The 16,892-nt window shown below is 41.8% G+C and overlaps 1 protein-coding gene across 1 annotated transcript in view; it reads left to right on the top strand.

Annotated features, from left to right (window-relative positions):
* Positions 1-16,892, top strand: part of LOC120792788 (cytosolic carboxypeptidase 4) — a 161,927-nt gene that overhangs the window by 28,121 nt on the left and 116,914 nt on the right. Inside the window, exons 5-8 of the mRNA XM_040132123.1 lie at positions 4,129-4,192; positions 5,578-5,724; positions 9,830-9,961; positions 12,819-12,912. Coding sequence (XP_039988057.1) covers positions 4,129-4,192; positions 5,578-5,724; positions 9,830-9,961; positions 12,819-12,912 — 437 coding nt within the window. The remainder of the gene's footprint in view (positions 1-4,128; positions 4,193-5,577; positions 5,725-9,829; positions 9,962-12,818; positions 12,913-16,892) is intronic.

Genomic DNA, 16,892 nt, shown 5'->3' with positions numbered 1-16,892 from the left:
AAAAGTGCCCAGAGAGACGTATAGGTCTCCATTTTGCCAATGCAGAGGGCAGAGCGCCTTGGCTTAAAAAACAAATTGTCGGGTAAAACAGTTCAACCTGACTCAACTTTAGCCAGACCGCAAGGCGTCGTGCGCAATGTTTCTGATCAGCCTTCATAATCATGTACCTGTTACTCCACCTGGAGTTCCTTGATTGTGTTTCATGTCTCACAGTTGCCTGCAACACACCAAAACCAACGCAGTCCCTTGTTTCGTTTTAACGCAGGTTTGTTTTCAGTCCTCACGCCCGCTAACGGGTACATTAGCCTTCAGTCCGACCAAATTGCCTTTCATGCAGCCACCAAGAAGAATGTGGTGTCACAATCTTAACGTGGGTAATAAAGGCTGTTATAAGCCGTGTATCGTTGAAGTATGATGGCTTAGTGCTTCATGTAGCACAAGCTTGTCTGTGTATTTGTAGCAGTAAAGACAGTAGGGTATTGTCCACGTCTGAGATAACCGTAGAGCTGGACAGATTTGGCTGTCATGCACTGAAGCATGAAAACTTGTTTTGTGCTTTGGGTAGGAATTGAATACAGGCCCAGCGCTTGGATGATGAGAAATCTACCCAGAACCAAAAATGCTTAATGAACTAGTCAAACGTGGACTGACACACTGCAGGATGAAGACACACCTGATATTTGGCCAGTTTAAGGTCATATACCTCACACCCTGTTGGCCCTTCTTAATCAGCTTGAGCGTTGTAACTGTCTATGCTATCTAAACAAATCTTAAATAGATTGTCATGAAATATTCACACAAACCCCGATGGCCCCGAGGATGATTCCAACAAGAAAATGGAAAAAAAAGGCAGCATCAAAACACATCCGTTATTTTGTCAGATTTCAAGTTCATCAGAGCAGTGGGGTAGTGGTGCTTGTACGTAGGTACGCTTCTTATACCCACACGAGCAGCTACCATATACCCACCTAAAAGTGCCCAGAGAGACGTATAGGTCTCCATTTTGCCAATGCAGAGGGCAGAGCGCCTTGGCTTAAAAAACAAATTGTCGGGTAAAACAGTTCAACCTGACTCAACTTTAGCCAGACCGCAAGGCGTCGCGCGCAATGTTTCTGATCAGCCTTCATAATCATGTACCTGTTACTCCACCTGGAGTTCCTTGATTGTGTTTCATGTCTCACAGTTGCCTGCAACACACCAAAACCAACGCAGTCCCTTGTTTCGTTTTAACGCAGGTTTGTTTTCAGTCCTAACACCCGCTAACGGGTACATTAGCCTCCAGTGCGACCAAATTGCCTTTCATGCAGCCACCAAGAAGAATGTGGTGTCACAATCTTAACGTGGGCAATACAGGCTGTTATAAGCCATGAAGCGTCGAAGTATGATGGCTTAGTACTTCATGTAGCACAAGCTTGTCTGTGTATTTGTAGCAGTAAAGACAGTAGGGTATTGTCCACGTCTGAGATAACCGTAGAGCTGGACAGATTTGGCTGTCATGCACTGAAGCATGAAAACTTGTTTTGTGCTTTGGGTAGGAATTGAATACAGGCCCAGCGCTTGGATGATGAGAAATCTACCCAGAACCAGAAATGCTTAATCAAAACACATCCGTTATTTTGTCAGATTTCAAGTTCATCAGAGCAGTGGGGTAGTGGTGCTTGTGCGAAGGTACGCTTCTTATACCCACAGGAGCAGCTACCATATACCCCCCCTTAAGTGCCCAGAGAGACGTATAGGTCTCCATTTTGCAGAGCAAGCCTTCAGCCAATCATGTTATAATCTTTGCCATAAGCTCTGAGTCTTGAACATGCAGTGGAGACTTTAGCTCCCTGACCTTCACACTTAAGACAGCAGCTACTCCAAAAATGTACTTTAAAGTAAAGTAAAGTACATTTTACTTTAACATGTAGCAGTTCCTGTAGTTCTTTTGTTAACGTCTTGCTGTGGACACTATTGAGGTTCTGTGTGATAAAATGGAAGAGGCCTGTGTGTGGCCGAGCGGTCTAAGGCACTGCATTCAGGTTGCAGTTTCCCCTAGAGGTGTGAGTTCAAATCCCACTTCTGACAAATAACTTTGTGTTTGAACCTGACTGTGTGATCACAAGGACTTTACAAAGCAGGTGATTAAACGTTTACGTACAGTACAGGGCAATCTATTATAGTGACCATGTATTGAGAACTGTGAGACGTCTCTACTTGCACTCAGCTTCAGCTGTTACAACTTGTATTCGTAACTGAGAGACCTCCCCACATGCGCTCAGCTTCAGCTGTTACAACGCAAAAACAAAAAGCACTTTTCCATTGGCCCGGAATCAAACCCAAGGCGAGAATTCTACCACTGAACCACTAATGCTTGAGTCTAACAAAAAAATAGGCTGAAAAGCCGGCAGCATCAAAACACATCCGTTATTTGTCCAATTTCAAGTCCATATCCATCATTCATTAGAGCAGTAATTCAAATTTTTATTGTGCAGGTTCAAAGGATAGGTTAACAGTTTTTCAAGATTATATTAACATAATATATGCCCACCTGTAAAGTTTATTTAAAAAAATAATTGGTCATTGTAACATTTCCTTCCTTTTGTCAATTCTGGCTGTGAAGACATTCCTTCCTAAAACTGTTAATGTATGAAATGGGGGACAAAATGCCGAGGAACAGCAATGTTAACCACAACCCATTACCCTCATCTTTATTTAACTGCATTGTTGTGTATTTTCTTCTACTTGCCACTACTCCCACCTGCTCCATACACTCCACCAATAAAAAATATACATGTAGACCATGTATGTTTTCCAGAGCCAGCTGAATGCAGGGTGTGCCCTCTCTGAACACAGAGCTCTGTCCTCTTCCAGCTCGGTTGCAGCTGCTGGTTTGTTTCTCTTTTTCCAATGCCCCACAGTTTATCAGGAACATTTTCACATGACTTTTGGTTTTACTCCGTACTGATGTGGATAACGTGCAACGGATGAGTACAATACTTGAGATAAAGAAATACTTAAGGAAAATAACAAATTTAAATAACTACAGAAAAATCTACAAGTGCACAAAAACAACTTTGTTAAAGTGATGAGAGTAATGGAAATTATTTACTCCCCCCCCATCTCACCGGGACTTTAAACAACACTTCCACATCAGCACCTCCAGTAATGCTGTTTTAACACGGAGTTCAGACTTAAAGCCCAGAAAGCCTGCAGTCTCTCTTTGACACACATTGGATTTTTGTTTTAAGATAGCCATGTCACCAGGCCCTACCAGAGACATGCTGACCAAAACCAAACTGCGCCGTGTTTTATTTGGCTTCAACAGTAAGTTGCGGGATGCTGTAGTGGATTAATAGGTACATTGGCAAAACTTCTCCCATAATCAGAGATGCTGTTTCCTCTGTGATTAGCAACAGTCTCTCATTACAATAGCTCAACACAACTGTCTCTTTTTAAACAGGCAGATGGTTGGCCACCTAAGCAGGCTGTCTGCATGCAAGACATTATGCTATTTATATCAGGCAGATAGAGAGGACGTCTCTTCATACAACACACGTTTTAATCAGGGAGATGTTTGGCCAGACGAAAAGATTTCTGTTGAAACTGCAGAATTTAATCAGCTATCTACTGCAGCTGGCTGCAACAACAGACTTTCAACCAGGCTGAGACTATTTTGAACATTCGGGATGAGAAAATCTTCAGGGAAGATTGGCGTTACACCCACATGTCGACTAAATGAGACAAGATATAGGTCTATATAAACCCATATCTCTACGGTTTCTTACACATTCTGTACATTTGCTGTGGGGAATTGGCTGAGCAGCAAGTTGGTTTCTCTTTCACACTCACGCAGGCCCTAGGGGGCCAGTGGGCCCCATCATGGTAGGTACTTGGCACTTTATGGCCACATTCATTTCTTGAATATGTGCTAAAATTACAAACAAAATAGAAGCACAAATAACTTTTGTTTTATCAGGTTTAGGAATATCCAAAGAGTAAAGTTCAGTAGAATGCTGTGGGTTATACCTTGGGCACAGAAATTACAAACTTCTGACTGAGGTCAAGCCTTCCTTTCCAATAAGATGACCTTTTGCATTCATTATATATTTTCTGTCTTTCTTTGTTTTTTTTTTTTTGTCTCTGTAGAATGAAGGGGATGTGGAGAGCACCTTAAATGTCCTCAGTGTCCTGGATGAACTTCTGTCAGCTGGTGAGCTACGATAATATCAGCTCTTGAGCACTTGACTGTATTTAATATGACAATACCTCGTAGAAGACAAACTATTTTATCGAGGAATAAACACAGGAGCAGTTTAAACGTAGCCCAACCTAACAAGCCAGTAGTAACAGAAAAGAAAAGAGGAGCGGAGCTGCTTAATGCAGGAAAACAAGAAATCTAATGTGGGTGTGAGGAGACAACAACACAAACAAAAGATTTGATGAGTTTTTAACTTCTCATATTTCTCACTTTTGTGCATCGAAAAGCTTCCCTCCTGAAATAAATATTGAAAATATTGTTTTAGGAAAGGCAAAGTCATAATGAGCAAAATAAACTTTCCTACCTTGGTTGCAAATTGCTGTTTCTACGTAGACAATATTCACCTATAACTACCACAAAACCCACATTTTCTTTATTTCTTTCTTTTACATCCTGGTGGTGTGTGATTGATCATTAATGCATTACGTAAGAGGAAACAGTTACGTAAACACGGTATGTGTGAATATGAGCTGATAAACAGCTGCTGGAGCTGTTTCTCCAGCTGCCAACATTAAACCAGTGCAGAAGAAGAGGACACAGTGAGATGAGGTTGTTAAAAGTGCAGTCGAAGCTCAGACGATGGACAACCATGTGGAGAACCTGATGGGAATCTGATGTTTCTGTTGGTTTCATGTGTTACTGTGAGGAAGGCTCCAGCCTCCTCATCGCTCCACACAGTCTCTTCATGCTTCGTGTACGTCAGCGTGTATTCACTCAGTCTGTTTCGCTTTGCTTCTCATCCATACAGTGACAACTACAATCCACACACGAAAAGCCTCATAAAAACAAGTGGATGGAAACACAGTCAGTGACAAAACTAGTGTTGTGTTGTGTTGGCTCTGTTTTCTTCAGCACATTGGGTTGGAAATAAATGAGTTATGAGGGTGTTCACGTCCATATGGGGTGAACAGTGTGTTGTCCCCTAAATACTGAACAGTGCAGGGTTATTCCTGTGCTCTACATCTGATGTAGGAGAAGTCACCCTCAAATTAAGGCTTACACCTCAGTCATTTCTTTCAGATGCAGTGTGCTTATGGAGCCAATAGAACAGCAACAAAACTGTCATTGTCCTACTGAAACACACAATCCATCAAACAATCTTAAACAATTCATCCCCTCCACATTTCCCTTTAAATCATACTGAATTGATTTACAATGGGATCCCTGCATCACTTCTCACCCAGACACATAAAACGCGGTTTCATTGTCAACTTCGATACACGTACTATTCCTATGCGTCACACAGTCTTAAAGTTTAGAGATGAAGAATTTGTTTAGATCAAGAGTGACAGTGCCAAAGCAATAGTTTTGTTTGCCGTTGTTTTGTCTCTGTTCAGGTACAGATCGTCGCATCCACTATATGATCAGTAAAGGTGGCAGCGAGGCCTTGCTGACTGCACTGGTGAACAGCGGCCGCAGTTTCTGTCCCAACTACACCGTCCTGCTGCAACTGCTCCACCTGCTGGCTAAAGTCGGACATAGAGGTGAGGAGTGATGAAAAGTAAATATATGACCTCAGATCAGCATCAGAGATCTACAGGGGCAACATATACTAGTGATTCAATTCAATTCAATTTTATTTATATAGCGCCAAATCATAACAGAGGTTATCTCGGGGCTCTTTACAGAGTAAGGTCAGGACATGACAATGTTAGAGAGAGAAACCCAACAGTTCCCACCACGAGCAAGTACCTCGGGATGGGGGGGGCAAGAACAGCTGTATATAATGTTGTTATCAAGCTCTGTCAGACTGGTTGTTATAATGACAACTTTATAATAAATAACAATGACTGATAATCTTATAGTTTACATTAACAGTAGCAGTGATAGCAGCACTGAATAATAATAATAATAATAATGATAATAATAATAATAATAATAATAATAATAATGATAATGAGTGATAATGATGAGTGTTGAGTAGTGGTGGTAGATGTGGATCCTGCAGCTCTGGAGCCAGAGATACCTGCAGAATGAGGACAAAGAGTGAAAGCACAAACTGTGCAGTAGTGTGATATAAATGCAGGGGGAGAGAGAGAAAGAGAGAAGAAGAAGAAGAGAGACAAATTGCTCAGTGCATCATGGGAAGTCCCCCGGCAGTCTAGGCCTATAGCAGCATAACTAGGGGGTGGTTCTAGACAAGCCTGAGCCAGTCCTGACTAGAAGCTTTATCAAAAAGGAAGGTTTTAATCCTACTCTTAAACATGGAGAGGGTGTCTGCCTCCTGGACCCAGACTGGAAGATGGTCCCACAGGAGAGGAGCCTGATAACTGAAGGCTCTGCCTCCCATTCTACTTTTTGAGATTCTAGGAACTGAAAGCCTGAATTCTGGGAGTGCAGCGTTCTACTGGGTAGTTTCTCCCTTTGTTCTCAAAACAGCCTCAGTTCTTCGTGGCCTGGTTCGATGAGATGTTGGAAACATTCCATTGAGATTCTGCTCCATGTTGACATGATTGCATCACATCATTTCTGCAGACTTGTCAGCTGCACATTCATGCTGCCAATCTCCTGTTCTACCACATCCCAAAGGTGTTCTAGTGGATTCAGTTCTGGTACCTGGGGGGGGGGGCACTGCAGTCCGCTGAGCTCATTGACATGTTCATGAAACCAGCTTGAGACAACTTTTGCTTTGTGAAATGGAGCGTTATCCTGCTGGAAGTAACCATTAGAAGAAAGCAAATTGTGGCCATAAAGGGATGAACATGGTCAGTAACAATACTCAGACCGGCTGTGGCATTCAGACCTTGATTGACTGGTATGAACACACATACAAATAATTATTTTCGTTATCAATTAATCTGCTGATGATTTTCTTTCTTTATTAATTGTTTCATCTATAAAATGTCAAAAAGTCATGAAAATGTTACAGTTTTAAGCAGCACACGGCGATGGAATCAAATGCTTCATTTTAGTCACTCAACAGTCCACAGCAGTCTGCTGTCACATATGGCAAAGAAGAGCATCTAATCCTCACATGAGAGAAGCTGGCATCAGAGAATATTTGGCATTTTTGCTTGAAAAATAGCAAAAAGGATCAAAAGATGATACAAATAGCTACATACATTTTCTGTCAATTGATCACTTGTTGCAGCCCTTGTACTGTAACAGTAATGGATGTCAGAAACAGGGCAGAAGTGAATGATCCACTTTCCAAGCTATAACACGGGTCTTCAGGTAGCTGCGTTCTGTATGGGACCCGGGTTTAGTAGGAGATGGCAAAGTCCTGCATTGGCAGTCATTGTTCTCCTAGCTGGAGGAATGTGTGTTAGATGAACTGATGGCCTTACTGTATATTAAGTGACATGGTCCCTCCGTTATAACATTAACACTGTTTTCTATATTATGTCCCTGTGCGCACGTAGAAAGGTGTGTGTGTGGTGGACCTGTTTTCAGAGACATGAGGTGAACCATTCATCCCTATACCAATCCCTGCTCACTAAGACAATGTTGTTTGTGTTCATCTGTATGCATGTGTGTGTATATATAGTACAATAGAGTACACAGCAAAAATGAGTACACCCCTGCTCAATATCACAGTTTTATGAGTTTTTAGCCAAAGGCCAAGCAGAATGAAGCCAATTAATTCCAAAAACAGAAAGAGGTAAATAATCAAACTACCACAAAAGCTCCACATTTAAGAACCAACTCCAGCAAAAGTCAGTTCCCCCTTCCTTAGTTATATTCCTTTCTTTTATTTTGTTAATATTTTGTAAGTCCAACTTTGTTTTTGGTGACAGATTCGAACCTCCTGGGCATGGATGATACCAGTCTAACACAAATCTGTGGAGAGATGTTCTGCTGTTCTTCCCTGGGTGATTCTTTTCAGCCGCTCTTTGCTGGAAGGGTTTTGTTGCTCTACCGTCTGCTTTCAAATACTCCAAAGAAGTTCTATTGGATTCAAGTCTTTTCTTCTTTAAAACTGTTGTGGGATTTTTTCAGTGTGTTTGGGATCATTGTCATGTTTGAAAATTCATCTCCTGCCAAACTTCTTGAGACTCGAGACAAGACGACTTGAGACTTGTGAAGTCACTGTGGTAGTCCTGGCCAGGTCCACACCAAACATGCTGGACTCCATCTGATCCAAACTACATTATTTTGGTTTCGTCTGACCAAGGAACGAGCTGCCACCATTCATCGGGCTTCTTTTCATGTTCTTTGGCAAAGTTCAATCCTTCAGTTTTGTAACATTTTGGGACCGATGGTTCTCGTCTTGGACGAGATATCAACTTCATGCAATGTCCTTCTCACTGCCTGATCAGTCGCTGAAACACCAGTTTCCACAGATAATCCTCGTGCCAAGTCAGAAGCACTAACCTGTCTGTTTTTCATTGCAAGGTTACATAAATAGTGAACTGTGTTATGGCGCTTTTTTTCAGGACTGCCACTGCATCTTCTGTTAGTGGTAGTGCGGCTCCTCCGGTACCTCCTAACCACTGCAGCGGCTGTGTTTCAATTCGTGTTCCCTATGGAGAAAATGATGCTCTTGTACCCTCTCCCGTCTTAGTGAAGTCTCACAGTCTGGTTTCTTATTGTTCAGGCAGGTCCTCACCATGTGGAGCCGTGTTGCATTAGACACAACCCAGGCCAATACTGAGGAAGCTGTGGTCTTCACAGGTTCTTTTATCTTTCAACTGGAAACCACAGGTGTTCTCACTTCTGTGGCACTGAGGTTGTACTTTGGGGCCTGTATTTTCAGTGTAGTCTATCAAACCTGTTTGTTTTTAATTATACATAAGATCAAATACCCTACACTTCAGCTTGAAAAGAATGCAGTCATTGTAAGATGACAGTTTCCAATCGTTTAACATTTTAGTCATGTTGCACAGGGGTGTACTCAGTTTTGTTGTAAACTGAATGTGCCTTTGCAGTTTGTTCTCTCTTGTAAAGGTGAGTTCATCAGCAGGAATAGGACATGTTGACAGGATGACAAACTGTTGCCACTGGCATCTTTTTTGTAATGCAGCAGGGAATCAAAGCCTGACACACACAGTACATGCATGTGTATGGATTATCTGACTGATAGAGGATCAATTCCCACCACTCAAAATTGTGCACATTTTAGCAATTCCTACACTTGAATGAGTCTATGTGCACCTGAACTGCACGATGAATGTACTCTAGCGGTTTAGTTGAGGTTTGTAAGCAGGAAAAAGAGAAAAAATGGAGCTCCACTCAAGTCAAATGCTTCACCTAGCCCCAACAGCGCCGGTCATTGGTTCAAATGCTTAATACAACCTGTGTTTACCTGACAAGCACCATCTTTTAGTGTGTGAGAAATTTGTGTCCGCTCTCAAAAGTGAAGGAGAAAGTAGCATATTATTTTAACCCTAAGCACTATCATTAACTAACCTTAACCAAGGAGGGTTACTAACCTCAGGTGAGCTAAACCTTAACCAGAGAGGGGGCAGAGAAGAAATATGAGTTGTGGAAGCCAGCGATAGACAGCTTTGTTGTTTAGGTTTGACGACTTGTATATGTAATGATTAATAACATGCATTGCAGAGGGCATGCCACCGCCTTCATCTTGGCCTTACTCTGTCTATACACACATTCATGAAGATACATATGTGTGTATCTTTGTTTGTGCAGACCGTCGTATTGGTATGAAGGCAGAGGAGGCGGGAGCTGTGCTGCTGACTCTGAATCTGCTCAAACACAATGTCAAACATGCCAAGAGGGCTGCAGCCTGCCTCTGGGTCATCCAAGTCTTCTCTTCATCAGGTACCAACACACACACAGACGTGCACTGGCATGGTCTCAACATTTCCAGCTTCCCAGGTTTTTCTATTAACTATTTATTTGCCATTATCCTTGTCATTTTTCGTTATCCTCGTTAATATGATACAGGGAAAGTTATGTCAGAATAGTCTGGCTGGTATCTGATGCATCAGCAGCCCTTCGCTGCTCTCCAAGACAGGGGTCTGAGCAGTGTTCGGCCACTGGATCTCAGTGAAGTAGCGGTAAACCAAAGATACAAACTTGATGTATCAACCACCCAATATCCTTCTGCCCACCATCTTAATGTAAGCAACTTTGGCTTATGCTGGTGATGAAGCAGTTAGTAAACCACATCACGGTGCAGTGCCACTGTGTGTGTGTGTGTGTTTTGCATGTCCTTATACATACCAGTACCACTGTCATATAATCAACAAGGGAAGTAAAGGAATGTGGTGAAGAAAAGTGTGTGACTGAGACTCCAAAAGAGCCAGGAAATGTGTTTCTTTATCATCTGTTTAGCAAAAAAAAGTCATATATTTAGAAAAGAAATATCTCAAGTTTTTAGATCTGAGCGGTAACAGTAACTTTTCAGTAACAAGAAGGATCTTTTTGTTTTTTCTACTCTGTAACATTGCTTACTGCTCCTCTGCTAACGGCACAAAAGAAATATGCTGCCAGATTTACTTTTTCACCTTGTTTCTGATTCATTCTAAACCTGACAACCCTGTCTCCTTGAAATGATGTTTCCATACAACTAAACTGCAACACCTATATTTATTTATTTATGTTAATTTACATGTTTTACAAGTCACAAAGACGTTGATACTGAACTTCAGTAAAATGTTCACAGGATACATGTTTGTTTTCCCGAACTTTAACCAAAGAGCTTTTTGTTGCCTGAACCATAGACGGGGCTCTGGATTCCAACCCCCAACCACCAACCCCTGACTCAGTGCAGTTCGGAAATGTAGCGCTTCATTCATTGAAAAAAACATTGCCTCTGAACATAATCCAGCCAGTGGTTACATTTGTCAGCACAGTGTAATTGCGAAAACCAGACAGGGTTGGAGTGATCATGTCATTTAACAAACAGACTCAGCAGCCTGGAAGCATGGCTTGTCGAAGAGCAGGCGCAAATAGCACAGGTTTATCAAGAAGGAAGTCAAGTCTTGTAAGAGCAAAGACTTTATGTACAAAAAGAAAAACTGGAAACAACATCAGAATCTAGTTTTTCTATAGAGCAGTTAGACTGACAGCTAGACTAGTTGAACTGGGCAAAAAGCAGTGCAGAGCCAAACCTTTATAAAGTCAGTGTCATTTTATTCTGTTACATATGAGGCAATTAATGTGCTTATTGCCACTAACAACATGTGTAGAGTTACATATTAAGCAGTGAGTGTACCGGAGGTACTGTGCGTGTAATCTGGGCCGGACTGCAGGCACTATAATGAATGATGCTTATATGAGTTTGTAAAAGCTGTCCTGCCTGTCCACATAAATACATTAACTGTTTAGGAATTACAGCTATTTTTTTCAGAGTCCCTCATTTTCAGAGGCTCAAAAGTAATTGGACAATTGACTGACAGTCAGTGTCATGGCCAAGTATGGCCTGTTCCCTCGTTATTTCAGGACAATTTAAGCAGATAAAAGGTCTGGAGTTGATTCCACGTGTTGGATTTGCATTTGGTAGGTGTTCCTTGGGAACTTTTAATATGCGACCCAAAGAGTTGTTGATACAAATGAAGGAGGCCGTCATTAGGTTGAAAAAACAAAACAAACCCATCAGACAGAGCAGAAAGTTTAGTAGAGGCCAAATTAACAATTTGGTACATTCTTACAAAGAAGGAATGTACTGGCAAGCTCAGCAACAACAAAAGTCCTGGAAGAACACGGAAGACAACTAAAGTGGATGATCGCAGAATTCTTTCCTTGGTGAAGAAAAACCCCTTCACAACATCCAGCCAGGTCTAGAACAGTCTCGAGGAGGTATGTTTATCATTGTCAAAGTCTACAATCAAGAGGCGCATGAATGTAAATACAGGGGGTTTACCACAAGCTGCAAACCACTGGTAAGACTCAAGAACAGAGAGGCCAGATTAGACTTTGCCAGAAAACATCTAAAAAAACACTGCCCAGTTCTGGAACAAGATTCTGTGGACAGATGAAACCAGGATGAACTTGTACCAGAATGATGGGAAGAGAAGAGTATGGAGAAGGAAAGGGACAGCTCATCGCATTTGGTGATGTCCATGGATTCCAGACTTCAGGCAGTCTTTGACTCCAAAGGATTTTCATCCAAGTATTAAAATAATCCTGATATTTACAATTATGTTTATTTGTCCAATTACTTTTTAGCCTCTGAAAATGAGGGACTATGTATAAAAATTGCTGTAATTCCTAAACAGTTAATGCCATATTTTTGTTAAACCCCTTGAGTTAAAGCTTAAAGTCTACACTTCAGTCACATCTTGATGGCTTGGTTTCCATTGTGGTGGTGTACAGAGGCAAAATTACGAAAATTGTGTCACTGGCTTGAACTGAAGAAGCCTCTTGAGTCAGTACAAGGTTACAGATGTAATCTGGAGCCAGGCCTTGTAAAGCCCTGGATATAATTAATTAATATTCTAATGCAAACTGGCAACCAGTGCAAAGAAGGTAAAATAGGCATGAGGGCAAGAGGCAGGCTTCTTATAAAACAGTACATAAATGCTGAAGTGCTGCCCCATCTGTCACAGAAACTTCCATCTTCTATCTAAAGAGCACCTGTGTTTAAACCCATTCGCTGATTAATCACACTAACCCTCAACATTCCTTTGTGTTAAAGTTCCTGTTTTCAGTTCGTTGTGTGTTCTGCTTACAGTTTCTACAGCAAACCTAATAGGACAAAACCACGGACTGGATGTCATCTTCCGCCTCATTCCTCAGTATACCACCAAACATCTTCACACCATCAAGTATGTATACCCCAGCTTTCAGCAATTGACACTGACCACTTACATCCTTCATCCTCAGAACTGGAGAAAAGTATCAGTGGTCATGAACAGTCCCTGGATAACACTGACCGAGATATTTACTCAGCTAGTACAGTCCAACGTTACTTCTCAGTCGACACCTCCAAGCTAGCCTCCTAGCCTTAACTAGCAAGTGTCAGCTAATGTGCAAATCAATGATAGGTGCTGGAGGTTATGGCCCCTTGCAGACCCACACCATGAAATTAAATCCTTTTCTCAGAACCTAGAAGCAGACAACAAAGATGGGTCAGATGTTCAGGGCCTTGTTTATTTATACTTTGGCAGTCTGTGGAGCTAGCGTTAGCATCGGGTTGGCTAGGCAAGGACTCCTAAAGGTTCTTTTTTTTTTTAATGTCAAATGGAGGTTAGTGATGGTTTCAGATTCAAATGTCTGCAGGGCTGTCACTTCAGAAAACTGAAGACCAAAGGTACATTTTTACTCTGGTTATCAGGTCCAGTTTAGTTTTGGTTCATTTTCATTGCGAGGCATTCTCCTCAGTTCCACAGTTTTGTCATAGTGTTGTGTTTTTGGCCTCTGCATGCTTGTTGCAGATAAAGCCTGGAAGGTTTTGTTCATTAAGAGTGTAAACTACGCAGACTGCAGTCCTGGCTGGTTGGATGACCCAGACAGGGTTCATCATGTATCTAAGTGACCTTAAGGTTATCAGTCTCATAAAACTTCACAACACAAACCATATTTTGAGGAATATAAAATTTTTGCCTTAAAGTACCAACAAGTGCAAGTGCAGAAGTACAGCAACTTTTCTGTGTATTTTCAGTTAGATTTATCCTGAAAGCCTGATCCATTTGCTCTAATGGACCATTAGAGGAAATGGATCAGGCTGCACCTACTAGGATATTTGCATTTGTGCCACAAAAAGCAACTGCACTCTGAACTATAAACACAAATATTTTATCAGGAGTGGATTTTGCATTAAAATCATTTAATCGGATAATCAAAGTGTATTCAATTTGTAATATCACAGAAGCAGTAGAGGACAGAGACTTCACTGTCCCCAGAGGAAGAGACCTCATGATTCTGAAGCATTTCCTCCAAACAGGACATCTCAAAACCTCCTGCCACCATCAGCCAAAGTGTCTGCTTTTATGCACAAAATATAAAAAATCTGTTGGGGTCCAGTCACATTTTCTGGCTTATTTATCATTCCAAATGCACCACCTGGAGGACAAACATTCCTTTTTTAGCCTCCCTACAGGTACAGCTCAAAGAATAATAAAACTCGGTTTCCTTGTAGACTGTATCACAGAGGGGCTGCGCTATCTCCACAAGCTGCATGGCAGTGTTAAAACTGGGTCTCAACACATCATTACATTGCTCCTGAACTCATGCTTAGACGCTAGCTCTTAGCTACCATCCTCCTTCTCTTGGATCGTATGTCGTCTTCCCATCAGTCTCTGTCAGAACTGATGGTATTTGGCTCAAATAGCCAGCATCCTCCGGTATACCCATTGGAGCCTGCCAAGAGCACCAGGAGTACTGGCTTCTCTGCCTGGCTCCATGCCAGGCATACCAACCCCCGATCAGCCACTAGCAAACGTGAAACTCCCCGATGGTGTGAGGGAATCAGAGGCTCTGACATCACAAATTTATAGCCCCTTGGGTGGGTTTTCTGTATCATTTTCATGCAGGAACCAGCTGTTAATTGTTCCACCACAATCAGAAAACTATGGGATTCCAGATTTCAAAACCAGCTGCTAATTTGGCGAATGTGTTAGGATTGGCAGCTGTGAGTGCAACGAGGCAAGAAATATGCTATTTCCCTTAAGTGTGAGAGGCAGTTAGACATATCTGTCACACTGATTTATCCAATTATAGATGTGATATGCCGGTTGGCTGCTGTCCACACTTTAAAAGCAGTAATGTCAGTCAGAGTGTCTAAAGCTGTACAACTAAATTCATCCATCTGTTCTCAACTGTCAGCAGCAGTTAATCCCCCACTCTGGTCTGTTAGAATGCAAGGCACCGCAGCACTTCTTATTATCCTCTGTACACTGCTGCAGGTGTGAGCTACTGTCACATGCAATGGGGACGTTTTTTTTTTTTTTTGGTTGACATTACCGACGGGGTCTGAGATTTCAACAATAGTTTATGATGCAAGGATGCTTGAACTCTTAATTTCTCCTGTACCGACATACGTATAATATACCACCCATGATGCATTCAAGGCACAAACGTGCCAATTGAAAAGTGTTTCATTTACCCCTTGGTTTCCCAGATACCTTTCCATTTGCTGAGTATATTATCATTTGGAGCACAGGCCAAAATGTTGCTGAGGACGTTGAAACCCTTGAAACTTTCACTATGGCAGAGTGAATCACATCATGAACAAATCAGAGTCTTTAAATACTGTAAATTCGGTCGGTCTCGCCGGCAACGATGCCGGTTTCCTCTGTGAGAGGAAACCAGCACTGAAACACAGTCCATCAGCCAAGTGACTGCCTGCCAATCACAATCGAACACCATATTCAAACATCAATGCATCTTTTATAGCATGTCTCTTCGCTTATTTCACTTATCTCACATCTTTCAAATACCTGACACTTCTGCTGTGTGACATGCTGGAATGTTGGCATGTTTACAGCTGGAGCTCAAGTGGAGGAACATTCCTGTAAAATCAGGCTGTGTATTTAGTAGTTCTTTTACGCCTCTGTGCCCACGACAGCCGTGGTCGGAGGCCTTACTTTTTTAGGTTGTCCGTCTGTCCATCCGTCCCATTCTCGTGAACCTGATATCTGAGGAATACCTGGAGGGAATTTCTTCAGATTTGTCACAAACATCCACATCCACAGCTCATCCACATCCACAGCCATTACTCGAGAGTTCATACATTAATTATGATAAAATACACTTAATACCTAGCTAATTCTTCGCTACATATATTATATGAGTCTGGAGAGACGTAGTTCTAAACTGCAACTCGGCGGATGGAAGGAGGCATACGACTACGGGGTGGTAATTCTAGTTTGGCTATATGCTGCTCTTTTACATGCCGGTGCACAGGATGGTACTGTATGTGTCTGACCTACTACACATTCATTTAATCCACAAGCTGGTTGATTAGTTACTACTGGTGTGATGGGGTCTTAGAGACAGGTTGATGGTTTAGGTGAAGACCTTATTGAAGTTAGTTGGTGAAGGTTGATGGGATAAAAACTGTCTAAGTATCAGGTATCAGATTTTACAGCTGTTTCTAAGGTCCCTGTGTTTCAAGATCAGTCGGTGCCGGTTGAGGGCAGGAGGTGGTGAATTTTATCATTAACGAAGATCATAAAACTGTCACTACTGAGAGCTATAGGAAATACATGGATCAGAGGAGCTATGACTCTTTCAGCCTGGCTACAGTGCTGAAAAGAAACCAAGGGTTGATTTTATTTCCCTCTATTAGAGATGAGTAACAGGCTGCTCTGGCATTACGTAGGGCCTTCCTATATGTTTTAAGACTATCATGCCAGGCTAAGTGGGATTCTTCCAGTTTGGTAGAGTGCCATATCCTTTCAAGTTTTCGCATAGTTTGCTTTAATATGCGGATGTGAATGGAACCTCTTTTGTTTGTGGGCAATAGAGTCGAGTGTCATTCTCATTGAGCCTGCAGCACTACCAACAAGATGGTCAATTTGGGAGGGACTAAAGTTAGTCTACGAGTCCTCTGTTATATTGTAACATGGCAGAGAATTAAGTGCTGATGGAATCACTTCCTTAAATTTAGCTACAGCACTATCAGATTGACATCTAGTAAATACATTTTTGCCTAATGGTGTGTAATCCAGTAATAGGAATTCAAGAGTGCACATCATCTCCCCGCTGGCTGACTATTACACCAAAGAGTATTTAATGTGGATGTTGCCTTAGGTACTGTTCTGTGGAGAAGTTAAACAGTCCATAAATACTTATTACTATTATT

The sequence above is a fragment of the Xiphias gladius genome, chromosome 8 (genome assembly GCF_016859285.1).
Source record: "Xiphias gladius isolate SHS-SW01 ecotype Sanya breed wild chromosome 8, ASM1685928v1, whole genome shotgun sequence".
NCBI classification, from domain to species: Eukaryota; Metazoa; Chordata; class Actinopteri; order Istiophoriformes; family Xiphiidae; genus Xiphias; species Xiphias gladius.
Note: the sequence above shows the minus strand (reverse complement) of the source record. Positions and strands in the feature narration are given on the sequence as shown.